This window comes from Anomaloglossus baeobatrachus, chromosome 3 (assembly GCF_048569485.1).
Source record: "Anomaloglossus baeobatrachus isolate aAnoBae1 chromosome 3, aAnoBae1.hap1, whole genome shotgun sequence".
Classification (NCBI taxonomy): Eukaryota; Metazoa; Chordata; class Amphibia; order Anura; family Aromobatidae; genus Anomaloglossus; species Anomaloglossus baeobatrachus.
The window spans coordinates 342,464,581-342,482,380 of NC_134355.1; the positions used below are offsets into that span (position 1 = coordinate 342,464,581).

At 42.8% G+C, this 17,800-nt stretch overlaps 1 protein-coding gene across 2 annotated transcripts in view; it reads left to right on the plus strand.

The window, feature by feature from the left end:
• Nucleotides 1-17,800, plus strand: part of ASCC3 (activating signal cointegrator 1 complex subunit 3) — an 812,216-nt gene that overhangs the window by 571,504 nt on the left and 222,912 nt on the right. For both annotated transcript variants that reach the window (XM_075340095.1, XM_075340096.1), the window contains exon 16: nucleotides 7,809-8,033. In XM_075340095.1, coding sequence (XP_075196210.1) covers nucleotides 7,809-8,033 — 225 coding nt within the window. The remainder of the gene's footprint in view (nucleotides 1-7,808; nucleotides 8,034-17,800) is intronic.

The window sequence follows — 17,800 nt, forward strand, 5'->3', positions numbered from 1 at the left end:
GACACAACAGCACACAGACCAACACAGCAATAAATTATAGTCAGCGTGGGAAGACAGATTCCACCCTCTTAGAACTTGTCACCAGTTTTTTTGCCCTATAAACTGCGGCCACCACCAGTGGACTCTAAGGCTATGTGCCCACGTTGCGTATTTGCATGCAGTTACGTTGCGTATTGCACTGCAGCATAACTGCATGCGTCCTGCGTCCCCTGCACAATCTATGAAGATTGTGCATAATCTATGCCCACGTGGCGTTTTAGAACACAGTGGTTTGCATGCTGCCAAATCGCTGCATTCTAAAAAGCAACATGTCACTTCTTTCGTGCACTTTGCATGCTGTCTCCATTTTGTCTATAGGGAGGGGCAGCATCCAGAGTGCACGAATTCTGCAGTCACCAAAGTTTCAGAACCGAGCTTTTCAGCTGTGCTCTGAAGCGCACATGCAGTGACTTTACGCTGCGGTGCAGAGCGCACACACGTGGGCACATGGCCTTATATACAGCATTCTAACATTCTGTATATAAGAGCCCAGGCCGCTGTGTAAAACATAAAAAACACTTTATAATACTCACCTAAACCGGTCGCTACAGTGGATGTCTCAAATGGGCATCTTCGTCCTCCGGTGCCGGAGCCTCCTCCTCTTTCGTCCATTTTTGTCCTCCATCTTCTGAAGCCGCGGTGCATGACGCGTCCGACGTCATACACACTTGCCGGCATTCAGGTCCGCAGCTTATAGAGCTAGGGCAAAAAACTGGTGACACGTTCCCTTTAAGGCATGGAGTAAATGTGATAGGTTTTCAACAACATGTGATCCTAGTGGTATCCAGCAGGCTAGCAGAGGTTAACTTTGGCAGCCTGACCATTACTGAGCACACAGCAGGTCGACGCCCAAGCCTGTCTGTGTAACTCAGAAACAGTAGAGAAACCATAGTGTGGAGTGTCAAAATCTGTAGTGTGAACAGCGTCTGATCCCACCATGAAGCAAGGAGAAAAAAGATTCCGCACATGCAAGCAGAGGCACACCAATGGTATAGTGTATAAAGAAACGCACCTTTATTTATTGCACAGAAAAAACCATCTTAAAATCAATTAAACCCGCCCTGATGAAGCCGCTGCGGCGGCGACACGCGTCGGCCCCTTGAGCACCCTGCTTGACCGCCCCCATGACGTGACTGATCAACCCTGGACTCACGACCGGTGACTATACGGCACCTGCCATACCCTGACCTACATGAGTTGACTCCTTCAGGTGGTCGACTATCCTAAATTGCATCTTTTCTGGCAATTTTTTGTCATATATGCAGTCGCCATATGTGTGAGTATCGGCCGTTACTCCCTTGCCTAAACGTGGCCAGGCATTTCTATATATAATTTCAGGGTGGGATGGTCACCGGCTGCAACTGTACCCCTGTGATTAGTTCATTGTATTTAAGGTACCTGGTAACACCGTGATACTACTGGTTGGAATATAGCTGTATAATTATTGTACGGCCTCCCTAACCAAAAGATTGGCTATCAGTGTTGATACCCCCTATTGTAGAAATCATTTTACACTGATTGCTATCTGTATACTACTGTACCCCTTATTGTACATATGGGGTTCAGTTCACCGGATCTACCGGGCGACTTCGTTGGCTGAATCATGGTTGTATAACTGTACAATATCCTCCATCTGAACATTGGTTACCAGTGTACATACATCCTATTTCCCTGTTGCGGATATTGTCTTAGGGTATATGCATTGTGAACTGCTTGTCACGATATCCCTCAGTATCTACATAGGGTTTTGCTTGTGGTGAGGTCACTTTAAACTACATTGCTCATGCTATATGTCTGCTATACAAACCATTATCAGGTGATTGATATTTGTTGATATACTGCCCGATATACATCTTTTTGACATAAGGCATGAGACTGTAGGGATAGGTTCACATTGTGAGGTATGTGTATACATTTGTATATACTGTAACCAGCTACGACCACATTCTACAAACATCCTTTTCCCGCCCTAGAGATTGACTTAATCAGGGATACTGGATATTTAATATTGTACCATCCAGGGTTTCGGTCTTCTTATTACCTCTTTTCTTGATATTGTACCGTATTTTATGTCACTCATGATATATGATATTGGGGCATCTGGTCTCGCTTAAGTGGTGTTCTTATGTCTTCTTGTATGTTTTTAATTGATTTTAAGATGGTTTTTTCTGTGCAATAAATAAAGGTGCGTTTCTTTATACACTATACCATTGGTGTGCCTCTGCTTGCATGTGCGGAATCTTTTTTCTCCTTGCTCCATGTAATTTCTTTTCCGCACCAGTGTGCACCCAAATTAGACAAATTGTTCCAGTATTAGTGGTGCGCTCCAACATCCAGTTCTCCAGTTGATCCCACCATGACACTCGGCGAGTTTTGAACAAAACACCATATGACAGTACCTGTCCCTCTACTAGGGGCCTCTAGACCCTCAGGACCAGGTCTCCCTGGATGACTGCAATTAAATACTATAACCAGAACCTCCACATGGGTATCAGACGCTGGCTCCCAAGTCCTCTTTTCAGGACCATAAGCCTGTCAGTGAACCAAGTATTGTAAAGAACGACACAAAAATCTATAATTTTCAATACCTGAAATTCCAAAGATTCATCAACTAAGACCAGAGGTGGAAGTACAGGAAGAGGGACTCCTGGCCCCACAAATTTCTTTAACAGAGAGTTCTGAAAAACATTATGGATTTTATATGATGCTGGTGACGCCAGGCGGACAGCCAACTGATTGCAGACAGCAGTGATTCTGAAAGCACCGATGAACCGAGGACCTAACTTAAAGGCAATCTGTCAGCAGGTTTTTGCTACCACATCTGTAAGAAGCATTATGTAGAGACAAAGATTCTGATTCCAGAGATGTATCATATCATGGGCTGCTTGCTGTCATTTTGATAAAATCACTCTTTTCTCTGCTGCAGATTTAGCAGTTATTTGAATGTTGAGCAGGGTTATAATGAGCATATGCAGCTGCTGGACTACCTGGCAGCACACAAAATAGTCCTCTAATGGTAATCTCCTGCTAATTAAACAGTGATTTTTATAAAAGCTACACTACGCAGCCCAGTAATTGATACACCGCTGTAATCAGGGACTCTTTTACTTCATCATGGTTCTGTCAGATTACGTAGCAAAACCTTGTGACAGAGTCCTTTTAAGTGAAGGCACTTTAAGCTCAATGTTTTTCATAGACTACCACACCAGATCACCCACACACAGGTTCGGACCAGACACACGTTTACAGTCAGCTGCAAGCTTATACTTAGAACCCATGTTGCGCAAATGCTGCTGAACCTTGCCACGTGTAGATCATAGTGCTGAGACCAATTGGTCCTCCCCAAATACCCCTGATGAGTGCCCCTCCAGAAACGTACACGACTGGGTATGATGACAATAAATACAAAATAATTGAGATACACCAGAGGATTCATGGCAGCGATTATTGATAGCAAACTCGGCAAGAGGAAGCATGAGGACCACTACTCCTGATTATCTGAGCCAAAACAGTGCAAAACTGCTCAAAATTCTGATTCATTTTTTCCGTTTGTTCTTTAGACGGAGGATGGAACACTGACAAATGAGACAGTTTAATCCCTAATCGAGAGCAGAAAGCCCTCCAAAAGTTAGCAATAAACTGAGTTCCTCTATCAGAAAAAATATTAGATGGGACTCTATGGAGTCTGACTATCTCACGTATAAGTTCCTGGGCTAAAGTTTTAGCATTGGGTAACAAAGGTAAGGCGATAAAATGTGTAATTTTAGAAAAATTATCCACCACAACAAATATGACTGTATTACCAGCAGTTGAAGGAATATCTATAATGAAGCATATGGTAATGTCTATCCAAGGTTGGCTAGGGACAGTCAAAGGCTGCAGACAACCTGACAGATGGGAGTGCAATGCCTTTGAGTATGCACAGGTGGCACATGCAGACACATAGGACACCACATTACTCCAGATTCTGGGCCACCAAAAGTGATGCAACATAAAATCTAGAGTACCCTTCACACCAGGATGACAAGCCAGGACAGAATCATGATGTTCCCCCAGAACCCTAAGGTGCAAATTCAGGTGAACAAATTACTTGTTAGCTGGGACCCCAGACAGCGCCTCAGCTTGGGCCTCAGCAATCTCAGATTCAACCTCACTACTGAGCGCCAACAACACCACTCCCTTCTGAAGGTTCCCCCCTGGAAAACGTCTGGATAATGCATCGGCTTAAGACTATATGCACACGCTGCGTTTTTTGCAATTTTTGGTGCAGTTTTGTTGTCAGAAAGTTCTGACTTTTGACTTCCCAGCAAAGTCTTTGAGAATTCAAATTTGCCGTGCGCACCTTGCAGTTTTTTTGTCTGCAATTTGTTGCAAACTTCTGACAAAAAAATTGCAGCATGTTCATTCTTTTTATGTTTTGTCCCTGCGTTTTTTACTAGTGATGAGACGAGAGGCAGATCAATCCCCCGCGATTCGGGACCGGCGGGGGATTGATCCTCGATATCTGGCCGGATGCCGGTCCCTATGTAATCTATGGGGAACAGAATCTGGCGCAAGGGGGTAGGAGCAAGCACTTTGCACTGACCGATCATTGGCATGGCTTTCACGCTGCTCCCGTGGCCTTTTATTCTTCTTTCGGGGTCGCTCATTAGGCCCATACATATTCACTGCTTCCACCAGCGTCTGTGATTGGTTGCAGTCAGACGCGCCCCCATGCTGAGTGACAGCTGTGTGACTGCAACTAATCACATGTGAAGAAGACTGAAAAGACAAAAGGCGCTAATAGGCTACTAACGTTAAAAACGTTTATAGGAAAAAATCAGATGTGCTCACTTGATACAGTTGTGAAAATAATCACAACTGCTATTGAAAGCCTGCAGGTTACGGTGCATGTATGATTTATCTGAGGAGGGAAATAAATCGCTGAAACGCGTAATAAAATCATGTTTAACCATCATTGCTTGCCATCTTCTTACAACAGCGCGGGAGTCAACTTCTACCCAACTACAGACACCAGTGAGTGGGTCTATATCATACAGTAAAATAAATAAATAATTTTAAAAAAACCGGTGTGCGATTGCCCCAATTTTGATACCCAACTACAGACACCAGTGAGTGGGTCTATATCATACAGTAAAATAAATAAATAATTTAAAAAAAAAACGGTGTGCGGTTTCCCCAATTTTGATACCCAGCCAACATAAAGCCCCACAGCTAGAGGCTGGTATTCTCAGACTTGGAAGGCCTATGGTTTTTAGGCTCTCCCCAGTTTAAAATATCAGCCAGCAGCCACCTGGAATTGCCGCATCCATGAGATGCGACAGTCCCTGAACTTTACCCAGCTCTTTCCGATTGCCCTGGTGCACTGGCAACTAAGGAGTTAATGGAAGCCTATAGCTGCCACTAAGTCCTACATTAGTCATGACAGGTGTCTATAAAACACCCCCATCACTAATCTGTAAGTGAAAGTAAATAAACACAAACACCCAAAAAATCCTTTATTTGAAATAAAAGATAAAAAAGCACCCTCTTTCACCACTTTATTATCCCCATACACCCCTCCAGATCCGACGAAATCCACACGAGGTCCCACGACGCTTCGAGCACTGCTACATATGATGCTCACAGCGAGTGCCATAGAACAGGACTGCCCACTGTGAGGTTCAGTCAGCAACTGAAGTGAGCCTTGTGATCAGCGGTGACGTCACTCAGATGAGCCCTCCACCTGCAGCTCACTTCTGGGGCGGCTGTGGAATGCTATTGCTAGGCTGGAAAGGGCCAAATAACCATAGCCCTTACCATCCTACTAATATCAGCCCCCAGTTGTCTGCTGTACCTTGGCTGGTTTTAGAAAAATGGGGGGACCTCATGTCATTTTAAAAACATAAAAAATCAAATAAAACAAAAAAGCGTGGGATCCCCTTTATTTTTCATAACCAGCCAAGGTACAGCAGACAGCTGAGGGTTGCAACATGCAGCTGCTGCTGTTCCTGTGCTGGATATGAAAAATGGAGGGACCCCATGTCATTGACACACAGTAGGTTTTGAGCAAAACACCGTGTCACGCTGGGGTTAACATCTATTAGAAAAAAAAAAGGTTATTCACACTGCTCCCCACAACCATAATGACACCCACCTCTCTTGACTGAAGCTGACACCGAGAGGTAGGTGGGTTTATGGCCATGGGGAGTAGTGAATATTCATTTTCTTCAATAGTGGCTGCATGAAGCAGGCGCCTGGGGTGGTTGAGTGTCTTTTTCAAGTAGAGCAGTGAATATTAATTTTGGATTGGACAGCAGCTGATGTCTGCATGTGACTGGGGTCACATTCGCAGTGACTGCATAGGTAAGGATGGTTGACCTCGGGGAGATCAACATCCAACACCGCGGAGACACCATCACGTGTTTCTCAACGCAGTGACACTAGAACAAGGCCCTCTGGGAAAATATGCCAAACAAGAATGCCGCGGAGACACCATCACATGTTTCTCAACGCTGGCAGGAAACTAGCCAGGTCTTTCACCGGGAAGGAACAACCACAGGAAGGGCAGTCTCCAGTCAAGGAAACCGCCTATACCAAAACATGGTATCCATCCACAGACAGCTGTTTCAGGGTATTTGCCCCTCATCAGTGTGGAGTAGGAAACTGGCTATTGGGAGCAATGCCTAGTAGAAGACTACATAGGGAAGGATGGTTGACCTCGGGGAGATCAACATCCAACACCACGGAGACACCATCACGTGTTTCTCAACGCAGTGACACTAGAACAAGGCCCCCTGGCAGTCTCCTTGACTGGAGACTGCCCTTCCTGTGGTTGTTTCTTCCCAGTGAAAAACCTGGCTAGTTTCCTGCCAGCGTTGAGAAACATGTGATGGTGTCTCCGTGGCTTTCTTGTTTTGCATATTTTCCCAAGGGGCCTTGTTCTAGTGTCACTGCGTTGAGAAACACATGATGGTGTCTCCGAGGTGTTTCACCTCAAAGGCCACCTCCAAGGTTACCGAGTGCCATCTCACAATAGCCACCATTTACAATATAGGCGGTCGCTACCTCACACCATTTTATGTAATTAACAATTTAATCAAGCATAATGTGGTTCCTGCTCACAAGAGCTTGCAATCTACAGAGAAATAAGATGATAAAAAAGTAGAAGTGCTTGCCTAATAAGGCAATAGACATAATAGTACATATGCTGGTCACCCAGCCAGTATCTCAGCATTAATAGATATGAAGTATATTAAGAATTAAATGTAAACAGGTTTAGAAACCATGAAATCCATATTTTCATAAACTTTGGTATGGTAATAGCTTGATGCACGGTACTAGATATCATTATCTTTTACAAACAATTGAGCATATTGTCCTATATTCACAAAAACTGGTGTGAGAGAGACAAACGCTGAAGTGCAACCATCGCCCGATTTCATCAAGAAAAGTTTCTATTATCTGCAGATATGTAATTTGGGCCAAATGTATTAAGAAAAAATACATGTAACTGGTAGAAATCCTCATTTTTAAATTACAGATTTATATCCAAATGTATTGGACTTACTAAAAGAGGACATTGCTTTTAATAAATTTTAATCAAACCACTCCTAAAATGTTCTTTACGCAGACCGGTGTTCAATAAGATATCTTCATAAATGTGAAAATGTAGGAAGCGGGATCCAGACTCTGGCTAGCCAGTATCCTATGTCACTGCATCCATATAAATGAAATGAAAATAGGCCTGTTGGGGTGATTTACACAATTATTTCTCTATTCCATTACAGGGGACACAAATCTACGATGCCAAAAGAGGTTCATTTGTGGATCTGGGAATTCTAGATGTCATGCAGATCTTTGGACGAGCTGGACGGCCACAGTTTGATAAATTTGGAGAAGGCACCATTATCACAACACATGATAAACTCAGCCATTACCTGACTCTGCTTACACAGCAAAATCCAATTGAAAGTCAGTTTCTTGAAAGCCTCTCAGATAATTTGAATGCAGAGGTACAGTCTATTTTTTATTATCGTTTGACTACAATATATTTTTTTTAGTACTATTTTTACTTACCATGATGGCTTCCTGTGTCTTGTTCCTGTAAAATCCCTCTTGGAGCACCAAATTGTGAACAAAAATAGAGCAGAACCCCATACTAAGCACCTCTCGACTTGCCCAGTCCCTTATTAAACCTATAATATCATAAGTTTGCATGAAGTCCTAGAAAATAACTGGTTGTTCTGTTCCGCTCCTTCCCTTAGTTTTTAGGTTCAGTTTTAGACTCGTGCTCACTTAGCTGTGAGCTAAGCGTTGAAATAGTACAAGTACAGCTACAGTGCCTTGAAAAAAAGTATTCATACCCCATGAACTTTGCCACATTTTATTTACATTACACCAACAAATTTTATTAAGATTTTATGTGATATCCCAACACCAAGTATTTGTGATGTGTAAATGAAGTGATACATGACTTTCTAAATATTTTCATAATATTAATCTGAAAATTGGGATATGCATTTGTATTCTTCCCCTATAGTCTGATACTTTGTAGGACCACCTTTCATTGCAATTACTGCTGCAAGTCTTTTGGTGGTATGTCTGTACTAATTTTGCACCTCTATAGTCTGCCATTTTTGCATATTCTTCTTTGCAAAATAGCTCTAACTGAGTGAGCTTGTATGGAATAGCAATTTTCAAATCTTGTCACAAATTCTCAATGGGTTTTAGGTCTGGATTGTGACTGGGCCATTCACACACATGAGGAAGCTTTTATCTAAATCATCCATTGTAGCTCTGGCAGGATGTACAGGGTGTTTGTCATGCTAGAAGGTGACCCTACGGCCCCAGTATCACGTTTTTTGCAGCCTCTAAAAGGTTTTCCTATTTAGCTCCATCCATCTTCCATGTCCCTGTTGAAGAAAAGCATCCTCAAAGCATGATGCTGCCACCACCATCTTTGATGGTTGAGATGATGTTTTCAGGGTAATATACAGTGCTAGTTTTCAACTACACATTTATATTGCGTTTAGTCCAAAACGTTTTACTTTGCTCTCATGTGATCACAGCAACTTCTTCCACATGCCAGCTCTGTCCCATACATGACACGTGGAAGATGCTCTGGTCAGATGAGACCAAAGTATAACTTTTTAGAGTAAATGTAAAATGCTGCGTGTGGCTGAAAACTAACACTGTACATCAACCTGAAAACACTGTCCCCAACATCAATCATGGTGGTGGCAGCATCATGCTGGGGGGATGCCTTTCTTCAGAAGGGACAGGAAAGTTCATCAGAGTTGATGAAAAGATGATTGAAGCTAAATACAGGGCAATCCTGGAGGAAAACCTGTTAGAGGCTGCAAAAGACTTGAGACTGGGGCATAGGTTCACCTTCCAGCAAGACAGCGATTCTAAACATACTGCCAGAGTTACATTGGAAGGGTTTAGATCAAAGCACATTCATGTATGTGAATGGCTCAGTCAAAGCCCAGACCTAAATCTCATTGAGAATCTGCTGTTCACAGACGATCTCCATCCAATCTCACCGAGCTGGAGCTATTTTGTAAAGAAAGATGGGCAGAAATTTCAGCCTCTTGATGTGCAAAGCTGGTAGAAACACCCCCCTAAAGACTTGCAGCAGTAATTGCAAGGAAAGGTTGTATTGATTTATGTTTTTTAAATGTTTAGAAAACCCTTTACACTTCACAAATACTCGCTATTTTTGTGTTGGTATATCACATTTGTGCTGGTGTAAACATGTGAAAAATTGCTCCTGCGACACTTTGGAAAAATGGCCTTATCGAGCAGACCCAGAAAACATATTCAGAACTTTTCAGTTTATGTGCAGGATGTCTTTGCCTTTTGGAATGTGTTTCCATCTGGAGGTCACACAGCATCACATGGAGAACTACCACAGGGCTGCATGAAGACTACATGTTGCCATACCATGTTCCATTACCATATTAAACAGTTTTTCCATATGAAATTGTAGTAGTGATATCTAAAGTAAGGTCCCATGTATCTCTACCGGAACCTTATTATGGCTTTATGGCAAGCAGCTTAAATTTAAATTATTGCAAAAAATAGAAATTTAAAAAAAAAAAATATTCCCCACAAATATTCAGCTTCCAATGTGTGGTGGGGCCTTCAAAGAGGAAGCCTGCAGTGTGGGGGTACATATGGGCTTCACTGAGAACAATATTACTGCACGAGTCTGAATAAAGGAGGGGGAGAGATCCGTAAACTGGCTTAGCGAAAAGTAAAAATTGCTGCAGCCGCAGTATGTGTCTCTTTCTTATTTTTAATAGTTGGGAGGCATGTGGTTATTATTTTTATATATGATGGATAAATTACATTAATGCTGCCACCTATAAAGATATATGTATGACACTCATCAGCAGTATGGTATACATATACAGTACTGACCAAAAGTTTGGACACACCTCATCTTTAGAACAACTATTAAGAGGAGACTTTGTGCAGCAGGCCTTCATGGTAAAATAGCTGCCAGGAAACCACTGCTAAGGACAGGCAACAAGCTGAAGAGACTTGTTTGGGCTAAAGAACACAAGGAATGGACATTAGACCAGTGGAAATCTGTGCTTTGGTCTGATGAATCCAAATTTGAGATCTTTGGATCCAACCACCATGTCTTTGTAGAAAAGGTGAACGGATGGACTCTACATACCTGGTTCCCACCGTGAAGCATGGAGGAGGAGGAGGTGTGATGGTGTGGGGGTGCTTTGCTGGTGACACTGTTGGGTATTTATTCAAAATTGAAAGCATACAGAACCAGCATGGCTACCACAGCATCTTGCAGCGGCGTGTTATTCCATCTGGTTTGCGTTTAGTTGGACCATAATTTATTTTTCAACAGGACATTGACCCCAAGCACACCTCCAGGCTGTGTAAGGGCCATTTGACTAAGAAGGAGAGTGATGGGGTGCTACGCCAGATGACCTGGTCTCCACAGTCACCAGACCTGAACCCAATCGAGATGGTTTGGGGTGAGCTGGACCGCAAAGTGAAGGCAAAAGGGCCAACAAGTGCTAAGCATCTCTGGGAACTCCCAAGACTGTTGAAAAACCATTTCCGGTGACTACCTCTTGAAGCTCATCACGAGAATGCCAAGAGTGTGCAAAGTAGTAATGAAAGCAAAAGGTGGCTACTTTGAAGAACCTAGAATATAAGACATATTTTCAGTTGTTTCACACTTTAAGTATTTCATTCCACGTTTTAATTCATAGTTTTGATGCCTTCAATGTGAATCTACAATTTTTAGAGTTCTGAAAATAAAGAAAACTCTGTGAATGAGAAGGTGTATCCAAACTTTTGGTCTGTACTGTAGGTGTGTTAAGGTACTAAGGTACAGCATTTTATTTGCCTTGTTTTATCCTATGACCTATATATTTTTCATATTTTATTATCCGTCTGAAATAGATGAATTGATGTGAATTTCCATGTAAACTACAAAATATTGTCGCTCACAAGCACATGTACTGAGTGACCACATGATGGCGCCAAATACCTAAGATTTCATTTTGTGTGTGGCCACCAGACGGCATCCTCAGACCAAAGATGCAGAGCTCTCGCTTCTATTTCTGTCAGCAAGAATGTATAGATTATCTGCTCACGGTATTTGTTTAAGTGGCTTGATCTGCTGAAAGAATTACACTGTGAAAGTGATTTCAGAGGCTCTGTTTAAAACAACTGTGAAAACCAACAAATGAAGCTTAACGCTATGACTGATTTAAGATTTGAACAAGTTATTTAGTTGCCAAACAATACAACCAGTTCAATGACCTGTATATTTTCTGAAAGTAGACACCAGGAACATTGTCAAAATGTCACTCAGCACTTTATAGATTCAGACACCTTCATTCAATTTTACATCCATGTGAAACTTTTTTTGGGGGAAAGTACCGTAAATGCATAAAAGATTACGGCAATTCCCTACATGCAGCCTTACCCTGCTGGGTGCATAACAAAGCTCAGAGGGGAAAGAGGGTAATTTGGCTTTTGAAGTCCAAATTTAGTCGGATTGTTTTTCATTCGCCATATTACTTTTATAGCGTTGCTGAGGTGTTCGTACAGATTAACCACCCCCTACCTCCAGATCGTTTTTTTCCAGGGAAATTCGATGGGCAAAGAAGTTGTGCTCAGTAAATGTAATGTCCCTTATTATGCTCTGGGCCCTCTCCAGAGAATAATAGACATAAGATGTAAAAAATAAAAAAAAATCCTTAGTTTACCGCTCATCTAGTCGGCTCTTCCTCTCCTTGCTTGTCCGGTTGTCATCTCATCTTCTGATCCCCACAACTCACGCTGAAATTCCTAGGTCTCATACTAAGCCAGGACTTCCGGCTCTAGTGATGCCCAGGTTGAAGCCCAGCAGGAGGTTCTGTCCAGACGTGCGAAATGTTGCAACATGATGTCATCACGACGTGTTCCTGGTCTGATGCGGCCCAGGATTGGTCAGGGAGTTCATCATGAGTGGCAGGAATCTGAAGATGCGACGAGGACTATGTGGCACCCCCTGAGGCTCTGGTCGCCACAGGGTACTGCACCCCAATTAGGGTGCGGTATCTTTCTCCAGTAAGGAGGGGGTTAATCACCGGTGTTCCACATTCACATACACTACACACAGCTCAAGAGCCTTCACAGTGAGTGGTTTGGCTCAGGGTCAACAGGGGGTGACCATACGAACATGGACTTCGCGGTCACTGAAGCCAGCCACCTCGGGGGCGGATTCCACTTGGAGTAGAAATAGGCATCACACACGCACATCTAGAGAAGACCCATCAGGACCATAGTCCTGGCAACACATCTCAGGAACACTTGGACATTTTTGGGCCCTGTGGCTTGGAGCGGGAGCTCAGCCGGGGTACCTAACTGTGGAGGGGGACACCCTAGAAATAGGACTCTCACTCATTCTCTCTCAGAACACCGGTGGTGACCCTTTCCCACATCTGGGATTGACTGGAGCCCATCACGGCAGTGACCAGTGTAACCGAGCTGGCAGCTGAAGTTGTGAGTAAACTACACCCTGAACCCGCAGAGACTGTGTTGGCTCATCCTTACCGGTGCCACTGCCCAGCGCTTAGGCCCCAACGGCCATTACTACCCTCATCGTCCACCCGGGGCCCGCTCTGCCTGTGGGGAGCAATACCATCCCGGCTTCCTTAACACCTGTCCCGGAGAGGAACTTGGCAGCAGCGGCTATTCCCTGGCCGCATACCACAGGTGGCGTCACAACAAACTTTTCCTAACTGTGCTTTTCTTAACCAAGAATCAGCAAAAACATTAGTGCATGCCCTCATCATCTCCCGCCTTGACTACTGCAACCTCCTGCTTTCTGACCTCCCTTCCAACACTCTTGCACCCCTCCAATCTATCCTAAACTCTGCGGCCCGCTTAATCCACATCTCCCCTCGCTATTCCCCAGCCTCGTCACTCTGCCAATCCCTTCACTGGCTTCCAATTGTCCAACTACTCCAGTTCAAAACATTAGCCATGACATACAAAGCCATCCACAACCTGTCTCCTCCTACATCTGTGACCTAGTCTCCCGGTACCTACCTGCACGCAACCTCAGATCCTCACAAGATCTCCTTCTCTACTCCTCTCTTATCTCCTCTTCCCACAATCGCATACAAGATTTCTCCTGTGCCTCCCCCATACTCTGGAACGCTCTATTTCAGCATATCAGACTCTTCCCTACCGTGGAAAGCTTCAAGAGGAACCTAAAGACCCATCTCTTCCAACAAGCCTACAACCTACAATAACCCTCAGTCCAGTACACAATTGCACAACCAGCTCTGTCCTTACCTATTGTACCATCACCCATTCCCTGTAGACTGTGAGCCCACGCGGGCCGGGTCCTCTCTCCTCCTATACCAGTCTGTTTTGTATTGCTATTGATTGTTGTACGTATACCCTTTTTCACTTGTAAAGTGCCATGGAATAAATGGCGCTATAATAATAATAATACCCCGCTTCCCCCACCATTTCACTGTACGCCTCGGGGCAACATTACCGGGCAAGCCCACCCCGAGACAACGCCTGACCCTACCCGAAACGGCCCGGTGACAAGTAAGCTAACCACCTTCCTCGTGCGGCGCTACAACTGCACAAGTAAAGGTGAAGAACCTGTTGATGGCCTTGTATGAATAAAAAAAATGTCCGCCAGCTGAATCCAAGCGGAAGTAAAGTGCAAAAAAATCGGCATTTTGGAGAATGTAGCTTTTTATAAAGTTTGAATGGAATTTAATTCCACTCAAGGAATCCATATGGGAGTGTAGTGGTGTTTCACAGATCTCTTTACCATTAATTGGCCTGTGATAATTAAGAATTAAGTTTTTCTATAGTATTTTCATAAGAGGGAAGAATAAAAAATGTACACTGTGCTTAATTCCTTATTTTCTCCGGAGTATGGCCATATGCTTTATTTGGTCATACATGACACATTGTGCTTACAGCACTGGTCAGGAGGGAAGGAGTACTATTTGGAATGCAATTTTTACTGGATGGTTTCTTGTCACCATATTGCAATTGCAGACCCCTAAGGTGTTAGTAAAAAGAAATTCCCCCAGAAGACATCCCATTTTAGAAACTGTACCCCTCAAGTAATTTATCAAGGGGTAGTCACCAATAAAAGACTTTTCGCCTATATGTGCACATACACTAAATTAGGGCTGTGCAAGGGCTTATTTTTTTGCTTGACAAAACATGGTTACCATTTTGGGGCTCATGAGACTGTCACTTTTCAGAATATTTTTTTCAAGTGACATCATCATAAAACTATACTTCTGGCTTTGTTTTTGCAACACCCTTTCTACCTTGTAGAAGACTGTCTCTCAACCTGGACTGCAGCTAAAGAAGCCATCTAGGGCTCATATTGAAGCAGAGATTCTTTATTTCAGCCAAAATTTGCATTATAGACTAAGCACAGTGTCTTGTGGAGGACATAGCTCCTATAAGGATCACACATTTAGTGTTCCAATTGCTGCCTCTGTTCTGTATAATCTGAAGTTTAATCAAATTAGGATGATTGGCATGTCCAAGATTTCAGTGCACTGTCCCACCCCCTGATTTTTCATGTTCCTGCTTCTCTCATTGGTGACTGACAGCGCTGAGCTTTCTATGCAGACCGTGTTAGCTCCAGGCAAGCCGACAATGTCACTTGCCATTGAGGGAGGAGGGACATATAAAATAAGTGAGCGGAAAGGTGCACTGAGCAATCTAATTAGCATATTTAATTAAACTTGAGTTTCTGCAGGTTGAGGCAGTAATTAGATCACTAAAGGTAAGGTCTTTATAAGGACTATGTGCTTAGTTTATACTTATACTTGTCGATAGACTCCCTTTAAATCCTGCTATTGTCATTACATAGCCACACATGGAGTGGATACTTAATGATTAGGATCCAATATGCTGCATGAAATTGACCAAACCATCATGTAGCCTATGACAACAAATACATTTTAACTGTATTATTTAATTAAAGAGGTTCTACAAAGTCCCTGGTATAATTCAAACTGCAGTCCATCCTAGTCACATGTCAGTACGGGCTGCAAAATTAAAATATATTGCTCCTGTGTTTTAACTCACAAGTGCTGTATCAAATACCTCCGTGAGCTGCTGGCTCTGAAGTGTGAAGACATTTTTTAACCCATGATGTGCTTGACGAGATTTCCAGCTTCATCCCCCTCCTCTGCCAGTCTGACAGCTTTAACTTATAGCAGTACATGGAGACTGACTGATCCCAACTGGAAAGCAAATAAACTTTGAGGAGAATGACCATGGAGATCCTAGAGATAACCCCTTTAGGGTATGTGCGCACGTTGCTTTTTACCTGCTTTTTACCTGCTTTTTTGCTGATTTTCTTCTGCGCTGTTTAATGCCAAAATGGATGTGTTCTTCTATTCAAGCAAAGTCTATGGGAATTTGGGTTTCTTGTTCACACTATGTTGTTCAAAATGCTGCCTTTTTGTGGCAGAACTTTGGTCAAAAACTCAGCTTTGCAGTGCAAAACCCAAATGGCAAAAACAATTGACATGTTGCTTCTTTGAAAAGCTGAGTTTTTGACCAAAGTTCTGCCTCAAAAAGGCAGCATTTTGAACAACATAGTGTGAACAAGAAACCCAAATTCCCATAGACTTTGCTTGAATAGAAGAACACATCCATTTTGGCATTAAACAGCGCAGAAGAAAAAGCAGCAAAAAAGCAGGTAAAAAGCAGGTAAAAAGCAACGTGCGCACATACCCTTATGCTCAGCAAGGAACAGATATATTTCTTCATATATGACAAGCCTGACTGAGGTATGTGTGACACAGCTCTTGTCAGTTGACACACAGGTCTAGGGAGCTGTATATCTTCAGTCTGTAGCCCATACTACCTAGGAAAGGCAGCAGTTAGAATGAGATAAAATGGTATCTCTTGTATAATTCAAAGAGAACCCCTTTAATAGAGATTACCACTGAATTACAAAGTGCTCCAACTTTCTATTCTAATGCCATTGCACATCTATATATAGCCATCCTTCCATTGTATTTTTCGGATGAAAACTAGTGACGAAAAGGGACTTTGTTTATTCAGTGGAATCAAACCCATCATTTTATCATATTAGTTTTTGTACTTGTCAGGCTCATTCTCTGATCTGGAAGCTAGATCACAGCATTAGATGCAACATTTTTTAATTTTGATGCCAGCTACGTCCAGAAGAAAAGGATAAAAAAAAACCTAATGGCAACTCTATTATCTTCTTTCTTAGATTTGCATCGGTTGTAATCAGATAAGACAAAAAAAACTGAGGCCGATGCAACTGTTAAATGGGAACTCCCCCAGTGTTTTTTCAATCAATTCCTCCCAGTTTTCTGAATTCTAACAGAAACAATGAATTCTTTTTCTTATTTGCAAAGACTGAAAGTTACAGGATATTATTTTTTTTTTGTCTAGGGCTTATGGTTTTTAATGGTAGTATTCACACATCATTTTTTTCAACTGATATGTGAATATATTTCATTTAAGCCTCCCTCCACTTTCACAAGAACATAATTCTAGTGCAGGACTCTGCAGTATAATGATTATTGTAAATTATCTTAGTACATGTTTTTGCTGATAACCTGCAGCACGGCTCCGCCTGAAGAATCTGTGTTTGCTATAGGCTGCACTATACTAAACATCTCCTACTTGTCAGCCTTCACCATCATCTTCATTGGGAGAGCGAGCTTTATAAGATCCTGCGACATTCCCTCCCGCACTGAAGACAGAGGCCTAACAGCAGGAGAACGCTGCCTACTTTGGGTGGTCCGTGCTGCGGATCATCAATGATTCTACTGTTAAGTTTTATTGTGAAAGTGGAGGTACACTTTAAAAGTGTATGTTTTATTCTGATACATTTTTGCAGGTCAGAATTGCAATTCAATACGTGAGGTTCCACTAAAAAAAGGGGAGGGACAATGAGAGCCATAATAATATAATATTTATTCACTTATATAGCGCTATTAATTCCATAGCGCTTTACATACATTGGCAACACTGTCCCCATTGGGGCTCAAAATCTAAATTCCCTATCAGTATGTATTTGGAGTGTGAGAGGAAACCGGAGTGCCCAGAAGAAACTCACGCAAACACGGGGAGAACATACAAACTCCTTGCAGATGTTGTCCTTGGTGGGATTTGAACCAGGTACCCCAATGCTGCAGGACTGCACTGCTAACCACTGAGCCACCGTGCTGCCATCTGTTCTGAATGTCCTCAAAACGGATAAGGCAATGTG